This window comes from Balaenoptera physalus (genome assembly GCF_965194825.1).
Source record: "Balaenoptera physalus genome assembly, chromosome: 11".
NCBI classification, from domain to species: Eukaryota; Metazoa; Chordata; class Mammalia; order Artiodactyla; family Balaenopteridae; genus Balaenoptera; species Balaenoptera physalus.
In genome coordinates this window covers 103659140-103674236 of record NC_138896.1, presented here as the reverse complement: position 1 = coordinate 103674236, position 15097 = coordinate 103659140, and the positions used below count along the sequence as shown (strand labels likewise).

The 15097-nt window shown below is 40.8% G+C and overlaps 1 protein-coding gene across 7 annotated transcripts in view; it reads right to left on the bottom strand.

Annotated features, from left to right (window-relative positions):
• TTLL3 (tubulin tyrosine ligase like 3) overlaps positions 1–15097 on the bottom strand; it is a 30593-nt gene that overhangs the window by 4855 nt on the left and 10641 nt on the right. For all 7 annotated transcript variants that reach the window (XM_082415658.1, XM_082415660.1, XM_082415657.1 and 4 more), the window contains 2 exons: positions 11799–12042; positions 10356–10791 (listed from right to left, as the gene is read on the bottom strand). In XM_082415658.1, coding sequence (XP_082271784.1) covers positions 10356–10791; positions 11799–12042 — 680 coding nt within the window. The remainder of the gene's footprint in view (positions 1–10355; positions 10792–11798; positions 12043–15097) is intronic.

The window sequence follows — 15097 nt, the reverse complement described above, 5'->3', positions numbered from 1 at the left end:
AATTAGCAATTTACCATTTTGCAACTCTAATACAATAGGTAAGGATCAAAACTAGATGTCAAAACAAGTAGGTGAAAAGGATGACAGGAAAATGTGTCATCTGTACACTACCAAAGAATCACCCTACAAACAAACTGATCATTGCAAAGGGGAGGATGCAACTTACAGTGGAGAGATCGGGTAGCCAAGACCTTAAAGCCATGGTCAGACTTAGCATCACTAATCATGAGATACTCTGACAATGTGTGCCTTGTGATGCTGTATGAGGTACCCAGCATCACCTCTCAAGTATACTTGCCAGAAGTGTGTAATCTGAACTTCATCAAGCTGGGTGACCTAACTTCTACTTTATAGGACATTCAGATAACAGATGAACAAGTTAAATACCACCATGAGGAAACAATCAGATAAATCCAGAATGTGGGACGGTTCCGTAAAACAACCAGCCTGGTGCCTTCAAAAGATCCAAATATGGGGAAAAAAGCACTGGGGCTGTTCTAGATTATAAGAGATTAAAGAACATGAAAGAGAATAAAATACCTAGGAATAAATTTAACCAAGGAGGTGAAAGACCTGTACACTGAAAACTGTAAGACACTGAAGAAAGAAATTGAAGATGACACAAATAAATGGAAAGATATTCTGTACTCATGAATTGGAAGAATTAATATTATTAAAATGTCTATATCACCCAAAGGAATCTATAGATTCAATGCAATCCCTATCAAAATTCCAATGCTATTTTTCACAAAAATAGAAAAATCAATCCCCAAATACGTATGGAACCACATAAAACCCCGAATAGTCAAAGAAATCTTGAGAAAGAACAAAGTTGGAGGCATCACACTTCCTGATTTCAAACCATATTACAAAGCTATAGTGATCAAAATAGTATGATACTGGCATAAAAACAGACACGCAGATCAATGGAACAGAATTAAAAGCCCAGAAATAAAACCACACTTATGTGGTCAATTAATGACAAAGGATTCAAGAATATACAGTCTCTTTAATAAATAGTGTCAGGAAAACTGGACAACCACATGCAAAAGAATAAAACTGGACCACTATCTTACACCATACAGAAAAATCAACTCAAATGGATTAAAGACTTGAACGTAAGACCTTAAACCATAAAACTCCTAGAAGAAAACAGGCAGGAAGTTCCTTCACATCAGTCTTGGCAATGATTTTTTGGATTTGACACCAAAAGCAAAGGCAACAAAAGTAAAAATAAATAAACTAAAAAGCTTCTGCACAGTGAAGGAAATCATCAACAAAATCAAAAGACAACCTACTAGATTGGTTCAAGATGTGGAGTAGAAGGACGTGCGCTCACTCCCTCTTGCAAGAGAACTGGAATCATAACTAACTGCTGAACAATCATCGACAGGAAGACACTGGAACTCACCAAAAAAGATACCCCACATCCAAAGACAAAGTAGAAGCCACAATGAGACGGCAGGAGGGGCACAATCACAATAAAATCAAATCCCATAACTGCTGGGTAGGTGACTCACAGACTGGAGAACACTTATACCACAGAAGTCCACCCACTGGAGTGAAGGTTCTGAGCCCCACATCAGGCTTCCCAACCTGGGGGTCCAGCAACGGGAGGAGGAATTCCTAGAGAATCAGATGTTGAAGGCTAGTGGGATTTGACTGCAGGACTTCGACAGGACTGGGGGAAACAAGAGACTCCACTATTGGAGGGCACACACAAAGTAGTGTGCGCATCAGGACCCAGGGGAAGAAGCAGTGACCCCACAGGAGACTGAACCAGACCTACCTGCTAGTGTTGAAGGGTCTCCTGCAGAGGCAGGGGGAGGGTGTGGCTCACCATGAGGACAAGGACACTCGCAGCAGAAGTTCTGGGAAGTACTCCTTGGCATGAGCACTCCCAGAGTCCGCCATTAGCCCCACCAAAGAGCCGGGTAGGATCCAGTGCTGGGTGGCCTCAGGCCAAACAACCAACAGGGAGGGAAACCAGCCCCACCCATCAGCAGACAAGTGGATTAAAGTTTTACTGAGCTCTGCCCACCAGAGCAACACCCAGCTCTACCCACCACCAGTCCCTCCTATCAGGAAACTTGCACAAGCCTCACAGATAGCCTCATCTACCAGAGAGCAGACAGCAGAAGCAAGAAGAACTACAATCCTGCAGCCTGTGGAACAAAAACCACATTCACAGAAAGATAGACAAGATGAAAAGGCAGAGGGCTATGTACCAGATGAAGGAACAAGATAAAACCCTAGAAAAACAACTAAATGAAGTGGAAATAGGCAGCCTTCCAGAAAAAGAATTCAGAATAATGATAGTGAAGATGATCCTGGACCTCGGAAAAAGAATGGAGGCAAAGATCGAGAAGATGCAAGAAATGTTTAACAAAGACCGAGAAGAATTAAAGAACAAACAAACAGAGATGAACAGTACAATAACTGAAATGAAAAATCCACTAGAAGGAATCAATAGCAGAATAACTGAGACAGAAGAACGGATAAGTGACCTGGAAGACAGAATGGTGGAATTCACTGCCATGGAACAGAATAAAGAAAAAAGAATGAAAAGAAATGAAGACAGCCTAAGGGACCTCTGGGACAACATTAAACACAACAACATTCGCATGATAGGGGTCCCAGAAGGAGAAGAGAGAGAGAGAAAGGACCCGAGAAAATATTTGAAGAGATTATAGTTGAAAACTTCCCTAACACGGGAAAGGAAATAGCCACCCAAGTCCAGGAAGCGCAGAGAGTCCCAGGCAGGATAAACCCAAGGAGAAACACGCCATGACACATAGTAATCAAACTGACAAAAATTAAAGACAAAGAAAATTATTGAAAGCAGCAAGGGAAAAATGACAACATACAAGGGAACTCCCATAAGGTTAACAGCTGATTTCTCAGCAGAAACTCTACAAGCCAGAAGGGAGTGGCATGATATATTTAAAGTGATGAAAGGGAAGAACCTACAACCAAGATTACTCTACCCTGAAAGGATCTCATTCAGATATGACAGAGAAATCAAAAGCTTTACACACAAGCAAAAGCTAAGAGAATTCAGCACCACCAAACCAGCTCTACAACAAATGCTAAAGGAACTTCTCTAAGTGGGAAACACAAGAGAAGAAAAGGACCTACAAAAACAAACCCATAACAATTAAGAAAATGGTAACAGGGACATACATATCTATAATTACCTTAAACAAAAATGGATTAAATGCTCCAACCAAAAGACACAGGCTCGCTGAATGGATACAAAAACAAGACCCGTATATATGCTGTCACAAGAGACCCACTTCAGACCTAGGGACACATACACACTGAAAGTGAGGGTATGGAAAAAGATATTCTATGCAAATGGAAATCAAAAGAAAGCTGGAGTAGCAATACTCATATCAGATAAAATAGACTTTAAAATAAAGAATGCTACAAGAGACAAGGAAGGACACTACATAATGATCAAGGGATCAATCCAAGAAGAAGATATAACAGTTATAAATATATATGCACCCAACACAGGAACACCTCGATACATAAGGCAACAGCTATAGTGCTAACAGCTATAAAAGAAGAAATCAACAGTAACACAATAATAGTAGGGGACTTTAACATCTCATTTATACCAATGGACAGATCATCCAAACAGAAAATTAATAAGGAAACACAAGCTTTAAATGACAGAATAGACCAGACAGATTTAATTGATATTTATAGGACATTCCATCCCAAAACAGCAGATTACACTTTCTACTCAAGTGTACATGAAACATTCTCCAGGATAGATCACATCTTGTGTCACAAATCAAGCCTCAGTAAATTTAAGAAAACTGAAATCATATCAAGCATCTTTTCTGACCACAACGCTATGAGATTAGAAATCAATTACAGGGAAAAAACATAAAAAACACAAACACATGGAAGCTAAAGAATACGTTACTAAATAACCAAGAGTTCACTGAAGAAATCAAAGAGGAAATCAAAAAATACCTAGCGACAAATGACAATGAAAACACGATGATCCAAAACCTATGGGATGCAGCAAAAGCAGTTCTAAGAGGGAAGTTTATAGCAATACAAGCCTACCTCAAGAAACAAGAAAAAATCTCAAATAAACAATGTAACCTTACACCTAAAGGAACTAGAGAAAGAAGAACAAAACCCAAAGTCAGTAGAAGGAAAGAAATCATAAAGATCAGAGCAGAAATTAATGAAATAGAAACAAAGAAAACAATAGAAAGATCAATAAAACTAAAAGCTGGTTCTTTGAGAAGATAAAATTGATAAACCATTAGCCAGACTCATCAAGAAAAAGAGGGAGAGGACTCAAATCAATAAAATTAGAAATGAAAAAGGAGAAGTTACAAAAGAAACCACAGAAATACAAAGCATCCTAAGAGACTACTACAAGCAACTCTATGCCAATAAAATGGACAACCTGGAAGAAATGGACAAATTCTTAGAAGGGTATAACCTTCCAAGACTGAACCAGGAGGAAACAGAAAATATGAACAGACCAATCACAAGTAAGGAAATTGAAACTGTGATTAAAAATCTTCCAACAAACAAAAGTCCAGGACCAGATGGCTTTACAGGTGAATTCTATCAAACATTTAGAGAAGAACTAACACCCATCCTTCTCAAACTCTTCCAAAAAATTGCAGAGGAAGGAACACTCCCAAACTCTTTCTATGAGGCCACCATCACCCTGATACCAAAACTAGACAAAGATACTACAAAAAAAGAAAATTACAGACCAATATCACTCATGAATATAGATGCAAAAATCCTCAACAAAATACTAGCAAACAGAATCCAGCAACACATTAAAAGGATCATACACCATGATCAAGTGGGATTTATCCCAGGGATGCAAGGATTCTTCAATATATGCAAATCAATCAATGTGATACACCATATTAACAAATCGAAGAAGAAAAACCATATGATCATCTCAATAGATGCAGAGAATGCTTTTGACAAAATTCAACACTCATTTATGATAAAAACTCTCCAGAAAGTGGGCAAAGAGGGAAACTGCATCAACATAATAAAGGCCATATACAACAAACCCACAGCAAACATCATTCTCAATGGTGAAAAACTGAAAGCATTTCCTCTAAGATCAGGAACAAGACAAGGATGTCCACTCTCGCCACTATTATTGAACATACTTTTTGAAGTCCTAGCCACGGCAATCAGAGAAGAAAAAGAAATAAAAGGAATACAAATTGGAAAAGAAGAAGTAAAACTGTCACTGTTTGCAGATGACATGATACTATACATAGAGAATCCTAAAGATGCCACCAGAAAACTACTAGAGCTAATCAATGAATTTGGTAAAGTTGCAAGATACAAAATTAATGCACAGAAATCTCTTGCATTCCTATACACTAATGATGAAAAATCTGAAAGAGAAATTAAGGAAACACTCCCATTTACCATTGCAAGAAAAAGAATAAAATACCTAGGAATAAACCTACCTAGGGAGACAAAAGACCTGTATGCAGAAAACTACAAGACACTGATGAAAGAAATAATGATGATACAAACAGATGGAGAGATATACCATGTTCTTGGATTGGAAGAATCAATATTGTGAAAATGACTATACTACCCAAAGCAATCTACAGAATCAATACAATCCCTATCAAATTACCAATGGCATTTTTTATAGAACTAGAACAAAAAATCTTAAAATTTGTATGGAGACACAAAAGACCCTGAATAGCCAAAGCAGTCTTGAGGAAAAAAAACAGAGCTGGATGAATCAGACTGCCTGACTTCAGGCTATACTACAAAGCTACAGTAATCAAGACAATATGGTACTGGCACAAAAACAGAAACATAGATCAATGGAACAGGATAGAAAGCCCAGAGATAAACCCACGCACCTATGGTCAACTAATCTATGACAAAGGAGGCAAGGATATACAATGGAGAAAAGACAGTCTCTTCAACAAGTGGTGCTGAGAAAACTGGACAGCTACATGTAAAAGAATGAAATTAGAACACTCCCTAACACCATACACAAAAATAAACTCAAAATGGATTAGAGACCTATATGTAAGACTGGACACTATAAAACTCTTAGAGGAAAACATAGGAAGAACACTCTTTGACATAAATCACAGCAAGATCTTTTTTGATCCACCTCCTAGAGTAATGGAAATAAAAGCACAATTAAACAAATGGGACCTAATGGAACTTAAAAGCTTTTGCACAGCACAGGAAACTACAAACAAGACGAAAAGGCAACCCTTAGAATGGGAGAAAATACTTGCAAAGAAATCAATGGACAAAGGATTAATCTCCAAAATATATATAAGACTCATGCAGCTCAATATTAAAAAAAATGAACAACCAAATCAAAAAATGGGCAGAAGACCTAAATAGACATTTCTCCAAAGAAGACATACAGATGGTCAAGAAGCACAAGAAAAGCTGCTTAGCATCACTAATTATTAGAGAAATGCAAATCAAAGCTACAGTGCGGTATCATCTCACACCACTTAGAATGGGCATCATCAGAAAATCTACAAACAACAAATGCTGGAGAGGGTGTGGAGAAAAGGGAACCCTCTTGCACTGTTGGTAGGAATGTAAGTTGATACAGCCCCTATGGAGAACAGTATGGCGGTTCCTTAAAAAACTAAAAATAGAATTACCATATGACCCAGCAATCCCACTACTGGGTATATACCCAGAGAAAACCATAATTCGACACATGCACCCCAATGTTCATTGCAGCACTATTTACAATAGCCAGGTCATGGAAGCAACCTAAGTGTCCATCGACAGACGAATGGATAAAGAAGATGTGGTACATATATACAATGGAATATTACTCAGCCATAAAAAAAGAACGAAATTGGGTCATTTGTAGAGACGTGGATGGATCTAGAGACTGTCATACGGAGTGAGGTAAGTCAGAAAGAGAAAAACAAATATCGTATATTAACGCATGTATGTGGAACCTAGAAAAATGGTACAGATGAACCAGTTTGCAGGGCAGAAGTTGAGACACAGATGTAGAGAACAAACGTATGGACACCAAGGGGGGAAAGCGGCGGGGTGGTGGTGGTGGTGGTGGTGGTGGGATGAACTGGGAGGTTGGGATTGACATATATACACTAATATGTATAAAATGGATAACTAATAAGAACCTGCTGTATAAAAAAATAAATAAAATAAAATTCAAAAAAAAAAAAAAGACAACCTACCAAATGGGAGAAAATGTTTGTAAATCATTTGTAAGAGGTTTATATCCAAACATACAAAGACAATCTTTTTTTTTTTTTTTTTGGGCCGCACTATGTGGCATGCGGGTACTTAGTTCCCCGACCAGGCATCTAACCCACGCCCCCTGCAATGGAAGCGCGGAGTCTTAACCACTGGACCACCAGGGAAGTCCCCAAAATATATGAAGACAGTCTGATTAGAAAATGGGCAGAGGATCTGAATAGACATTTTTCAAAAGAAGACATACAGATGGCCAACAGGTACATGAAACGGTGCTCAACACCATTAATCATCAGGGAAATGCAAATCAAAGCCACAATGAGATATCATCTTACACCTGTTAGAATGGCTATCATCCGAAAGACAAAAAATTACAAGTGTTGGCGAGGATGTAAAGAAAAGGGAACCCTTGTGCATGGTTGGTGGGAATGTAAATCGCTACAGGCACTCTGGAAAGCAGTATGGAGATTTCTTGAAAAGTTAAACATAAAACTACCATATGATCCAGCAATTCCACTTCTGGGTATTTACCTGAAGGAAATGAAAACACTAACTTGAAAAGATAGCTGCAAGCCCATGTTCATGGCAGCATTATTTACAATAACCAACACATAGAAGCAACCTAAGCATCCACTCATGGATGAGTAGACAAAAAAAATGTGGTATATATAAATATACAACGGAATATTACTCAGCCATTAAAAAGAAGAAAATCTCAGGACTTCCCTGGCAGTCCAGTGGTTTAAGGCTCTGCGCTACCACTTCAAGGCGGCATGGGTTCAATCCCTGGTCAGGGAACTATGATCGCACATGCAGCATGGCGTGGCCCCAAAAAATAAATAAATAAAAAGAAGAAAATCTTGCCATTTGTGACAATGTGGATAGACCTTGAGGGCATTATGCTAAGTGAAATAAGTCAGACAGAAAAAGACAAACACCATATAATTTCAATTATATGTGGAATCTAAAATCAAAAACAAACTGAACTCACTGATACAGAGAACAGATAGTTGGTGGGTGGGCAAAATGGGTGAAGGGGATAAAAAGTTACCAACTTTCAGTTACAAAATAAATAAGTCATGTAAGGTACAGAATGGTGACTATAGTTAATAATGCTGTATTGTATACTTGAAAGTTGCTGAGAAAGTAAATGCAAGGAAAAAAAATTTGTAACTGTGGTGATAGTTGTTAACTAGACTTACTGTGGTGATCATTTCACAATATATACAAATATTATGTTGTACATCTGAAACTAACAATGTTGTATGTCAATGATATCTAAAAACAAAACAAAACAAAACAAAACTTCAGAGAAATCTAAGCCATGCCTAATAGGTCCTTTAAAGCAGCTACAGGTCTTTTCAGCACCCCAAGTGTACACCTGTAGGTCTTATGATTAAGTCTTTAACACATTTTGAGTTAAAAGACAGGGTTGCAGGCCCTCTCTGTTAACAGTTGGGCTTCTATAATTTTGAGGGCTGTTGTCCTACATCAGCCTCATGGAAGAGAGAAGAGTTTATCTCTAAGATCTGTGGACATGGCCTTTGTGCAATAAAATGGGTTATAAATTGATATACAAGAAACCCACAAGGCTTTTAAAAATATCAACTTGGACTGAAACGGACAGATGCAATATGAAATGAAAGAGGCTTCTGTAGCCCCAAAATTCTTGGAGCAGGTAACAGACTAAGAACTACCGAGCATGATCACAGAAGAGGGAGCATGGCTCAAGGCTGAACAGACTTCCCAATGGATGGAAGCAAGAGACACAGGGAACTCCTAGGAAGTAATAATGGGTCCTAAGAGCAAAAGGAGAATTAAGTGCCAGGGTGGATTTCACAATTGCTATGGACTAATGATTCCTATGTACTTCCCACCCTGCCTCTCCTTTCTGAGTGGGAGTATCTATTTAAAAAAAAGAAAAGAAAAGAAAAGAAAAGAAAGGAAATGAAAGAGACAAAACAACCAATGCAAAGTGTGAATCTTGATTACATGTTGGTTTACAAAACCAAAAGACTTGGCTATAAGAGATTTTGGGAATAACTAGGATATTTGAAAAATGCAGATGCATAGTCCCTAAACCAGTCATTTCGGGTCAACCTCTGGGGGTGGGGCTTCCTGACAACAGTATCTTTGGAAAGCTTTCCAGGAGATTCTGGCCTGTGATCAGCATTTGGGAACCACTAAGTTAAAATTTTCCCTTCCCCTTTGCTTTATCTTATTTTCCTGCCCTTATGTTTCCTCATTTACATTTTTTGAAGCCAAAATGCTAACGTATTAATTTAAGATACAATCAGTAACTGACAAAGACCAGAACACTTGGGTTATGCGACCAGCACATCCTCTCCCTGTGGCCAAACTTTGATGGAATCCTAATCCTAATCAGAAGGATTAGGATATTTAATTTAATAACCACAGGAAATTATTTGCAGCGTTCAGAAACCCTTGAAATCAGTTTTCTGACTTTTAAAAATCTTATTCCAATAAGTGGACTCAAATCTCTTTTTGGAACAAGGTAAAATAAATAATAACAACAACAACAATAATAACATAACAATAATAATAGCAGCCTCCACAAATTGACTGTGGAGGCACTTTATGTGAGGCACTTTACAGTGATGGCATTTATCATAAAACACCTAACAACCTCACTAGGTACTAACAATAGCTAAAACCTCTGTGGCATTTACTATGTGCCAGGCACCTCTAAAGTGCTTTACCTGTATCAGCTCGTTTAATTTTCACAATCTTACGACGTAGGTACCATTTTCATTCCCGCTCTACAAATAAGGAAACTGCGACCCCTAGAGGTTAGGAATTTGAGCCAGGATTTGAACCCAGGGAGGTTTCAGAGTCTATGCTTTTAACACTATGCTACTGGCCTCTCTAGAAATATTATCCACACATTAACTCATTTCATCTCCCAAAACCCAGGAGAAAGATGGTTATAGCATGTCCATCTTACAGATGGGGAAATGGAGGCTCAAGGGGGTGAAGTGGCTGTACCCAGTCACTGTGGCAGGACCAGGACTTGAGCCGGGTTTATGTGACCGCAAAGCCCTGAGCTCCACTATGGGAAGGCCTCCCTGGGTGCTGCCTGGGCCTGGCCACCTCACCTGTCTGTAGATGAGCTCGAAGGCCCCCGTGTCACAGTTGCGGTCCAGCCGCCGGTCGATGACCACGCGCAGGGTGTCGGCCTGCACGCCAGCACAGAGCCGGGCGGTGACAGCCGTGGAGGGTGCCATGGTGGGGCTGGCGTTGATCTCGATCAGCCAGGGCTGGAAGTCCTCACCGAACACAAAGTCGGCGCCATAGAGCTCGAAGCTGGCCTTCCGACACTGCACGGTGTCCTGGGAGGTCTGCAGGGCGTGGATCACCGCAGCCTTCATGCCAGGCACGATGACGGTGGACCAGGCGTTCGGGGCCCCCATCTCCTGCAGGTGGGCCTGGAACTTCTGGCTTGACCACATGTTGTCTGAGGGCAGCAGTGGGTGTCGGTGGCACGAGTTCTCCAGGTGCTTCTGGATGGAGTTGTTGCACAGGTGCACGGAGCTGGGACAGAGCAGAAAGCTGAGGGCTGGCTCCCTGTGCCCCTCCCACCCAAACGCGGGGAGGGCAGGCAAACCCCGAAACCAGCCCCGCGCACTCTGGACCGCTCAGCTTGAGGGGACAAAGGCCTCATCACATTCTTCTAGGGCCACTACCAGTCTTCGCTCAGGACCTCTCTGAGGGCACTAACTACAGGGGCCACAGTGTTAAGTGCTTTGTGACAGTGTCAGTTAACCCTCCCAGTGCCTGGAAGATAAGAAGGTGGTTAAGAATACAGGCCCTGTGGTCACCAAGACATGTGTTCAAGTTCTATCTTCATCGCTGACTGGTAAGACCTTACATAAGTCATTTAACCCATGGGCTCCTTTCAACATCTGTAAAATGGGGGTAGTAACAGTACCTACTTCACCGGGTTTTCATGGAGGACTGAGATAACATACACGAAGTGCTTAGCAATCGTCACATACAGGGCACTCAGTAGCCGACAGCTATGAGCTCCATATTACTGCCTCCATTCTTCAGATGTGGCAACGGAAGCTTAAATACTGATAGGTTTTCACCTGACCCAAGTCACAGAGCTTGGAAACTTCAGAGACGGAATTTGAACCCAGGGCTCAGCAGGCTTCCTCTCCCCCGAAATGAACGCTGCAACCTGCCTCTCTCCTCTCACATTTCTCCCGATCCCCCTTTACCCCGCTCTACATCCTTTCTTCCATAACATATATCACTTTTAACCCATTAGATGATTTTACTGATTATGTTCATGGCTTGTCTGTTTCTCCCTGCTGGAATATGAACTCTTGAGGGCTGGGCTCGTTTTGTTCACTGCTGTGTCCCACATGCCTAGAACACTGAATGGCACAGGGTACACACAGGTGGCTGGATGGATAGAGGCCTGCCTGCCTGCAGAGTGTGTTTGAAGCCCCACATTGCCCTGGAATCGCTGCTCCTTGCCAGCTCCCCAGCTAGACTGGGAGCTCATGGGAGTGAGGGTTCTGGGGGAGGCTCACTTGTCCAGGTTCTTCAAGGAGAAGGGCTGTGTAGAGAAGCGGATGTAGCTGTCGCGGTAGAACCACACAGTAAGTGGGTTCCAGTCGGTCACCAGGAACCACTGTCTCAGATCAAACTTGGTGCCAAAGATGAGCAGGGGCTGCTCAATATACTTCTGCACCACCCACTTGCCTTCCTTCATCACCATGGGATTGCCGTCCACCAACTTCAGCATCTCCTCCAGGTGGTCCATGCACATGATGCCTTCGGGGGAAACAGGGTGGTCAGGGATCGGGCCAGGCTTGGGCTGGGAGATGGGCCAGGGGACCGTGGAGAGCTCATCATAAGCTCTCACCCCCAAAGGACTGATAGGCCCAAGTGCGTAAGCCTGCCCTTCTCCCTGTTCCCTTTGGGAAAGCTGAGAATCTGCTAAGGATTTAAAGTTTAAAAAAAAATTAACCAGTTTTATTTGATGAAAAGGAATATATGCACGGATAACAATTCAAACAGTATTGGGCTTTTTTAAAAACCACGTGCATAAATGACTTTGATTAGTTTTTCACAATAACTAATGGAATATAAAACAACAGAAGTGAAAAGTAGGCAGTACAGAAGGGTATACAATTTAAAAAAATACATCTCCTTCCCCAGAGGCAGCCAAGTGCTGCTTCCAGGTCCTATGGATAGGCTCCCAGGTTATGGAAGAGTTGAGTGTGCCTCAGTTTCATAGGATTCTATGCACTTAAACATGCTAAGGAATTGGAACACTGCTTGGCACTTGGTGAGCATTCAGTAAATGTTAACTCATATCATTATTACTAGTTACCTGTGGAAAACATCCCTAGGTATAGATTTGCTGGCTCAAAGGGTATGTGCATTTTTTCACTTTATAGAACAAAGATGTTCTACCAATTTGTACTCCCAGTAAGAGTGTATGAGATTGTGTGTTTGCCCACATTCTATCAACAGTGTTGATGATTTATTTTTGCCATTCTCTTAGGCAGAATGATATTTTAATTTTATCTGTTTTATAACAAGTGAAGTTAAGTATCTTATGCTAATAAGGCGTTATTTTAATGCTGATATATACAGTTGACCCTTGAACAACACAGAGATTAGGAGCGCCAACCCTCCGAGCAGTCAAAAATTCTCATATAACTTTACAGTAGGCCCTCTGTATCCGTGGTTCCACAGCCATGGATTCAACCAACAACAGATCATGTAGTACTGAAGTATGTATATAGTGAAAGAAATCCGCATATATGTGGACCCACGCAGTTCAAACCCACGTTGTTCAAGGGTCTACAGTAAGAATCACAAGGCAAACAAACACACAAATCAATCTCATTTCTTCATTGTTTGGCCCCTCAGACAGTCTGATTGCCCGCCAATGACACAGAATAACTTGTGCTGGGTTCCCAAGCCAGATCCTTTCTCAAATAGCCAGAATGATCACTAAGATCCCCAATAACATGACGCCTTGTATAGCCAAAGATTGAGGCTGTTCGTGACCTCTGACCCAGCAATTTCACTTTTAGGAATTTATCCTAAGGAAATACATGGAAAGGCTACTAAGATATCTGCACAGGATATTCATCACAGTGTTGCTTGTAATAGCAGTTCATCAATTAATAATCAAATAAAAGAAAAAAAAAAAGGTGGCCATCTAAATATCCATCAGAAAAGGATTAGGTAAGACCATGAGAGTACATCTAAACAAGATTAGACTATGCAGCTGTAAAACAGAATGAGGTAAGAAAGCACATACTGTACTTTTATATAAAATTCAAAAACAGGCAACACTAATCTATGGTATTGTAAGTCAGAATAGGGGTTCCCATTGCGGGGAGGTAGAGACCTGGAGATGGCATGGGAGGGGGCCCTCTCGGGTGCAGATAGTGTTGTATTTCATGATCTGGGTGCTGTTTCCACGAGTGTGTTCACGATGTGACAATTCACTGAGTTGTATATTCACAATGCATACCCTTTTCAATGAAGTATATTGTATACATATCTCAATTAAGTTTTTCTAAAAATGGAGAGAAAATGTTGAAATACTTTGGGATTCACTGTATTATTCTCTCTGCTTTTGTGTATGTTTGAAAAGTGTCTATAATAATAAGCTAAAAACAAGCAGGGAAGAAAAGCAGATCTAGATGTACTGCAATGGAGTGATCTGCAAGATCTACTGTTAAGAAAAAAGAAAGGTGCAAAAAATAAATGAGTAATACTCACTGATATGGAAAGATATAATAAATGAAAAAAGGAAGCTACCAAATAGTATGCTCTTATTTAAAATAAAATAAAACATGCACACACTCTCCACATGCATAGAAGAAAGTATAGAAAGAAACACATCACAAGGTGAATTGTAGTTACCTCAGTGAAATCAAGGGTGCCTTTGCTTCCTTCTACTTTTCTGTACTGTCTGATCTTTTTTTAAAAAATAACAAATACGTATGTTCATACTTGGAGAAAACCAACAAAACTATTTCCAAGGTAGAAAAAGAAAAGACTATGATGCTGGTTTTGAAAAGGCATCCCAACAGGAGTGTCCCATAGTGTGTGGAGCTGCGACAGCTTCACTTGGACATGAACAAATTCACCCAAGGGCAGGCAGTACATGGAGCGATCTGCTGCCAGAAGTCTGTTTTTTACATCTCGGAAGTCCTTAACCATCTTTTAAAGGCTGGGCTAATGCACCATCCCAGCTTGCTGGCTGCCCTGTTCAAATTCCATTCATGCTGAGCAGTCAGAATAATAGCTGAGAATAATGGCTGTTATTACATAGCAGGTACTCTGTAAAAGCACAGAATCCAAGCACTTTCCATATATGATTCTCATGTAATCCTCTCAGGTAGGCATTATTGGCTTCATCTTAACAATGATGAAAATGAGGCACGGAAGAGGTTAACTAACCTGCCCCAGGTCTTACGGATATTAGGAGGCAGAGCTGGGGTTTGGATCCAGGAAGTCTCGCTCCCAGCATCCATACCTTTAACCCCTGTACTATACCCTCACAAGGATGCACTGGTCAAATATGAGAGCCCTTCGATGACAAGCAACTGCATGTGAGTATCACCAGACCTGCCTAAAGCATTAACCTAAACCCACAGGGCAGGAGAGGAGGTGCTGGCATCATCATCACAGCAGCCAGCATTGACGGGGTGGCTACTGTGCCAGGCACCATGCTGAGTGGTAGATGTACTACCTCGTTTAATCCTCAACAGATGAGGGAACTGAGGTTCAGAGAAGTGATGTAACTTGCTCAAGGTCACACAGCATATAAGTAGCAGAGCTGGGATTCGAACCTAGGTAG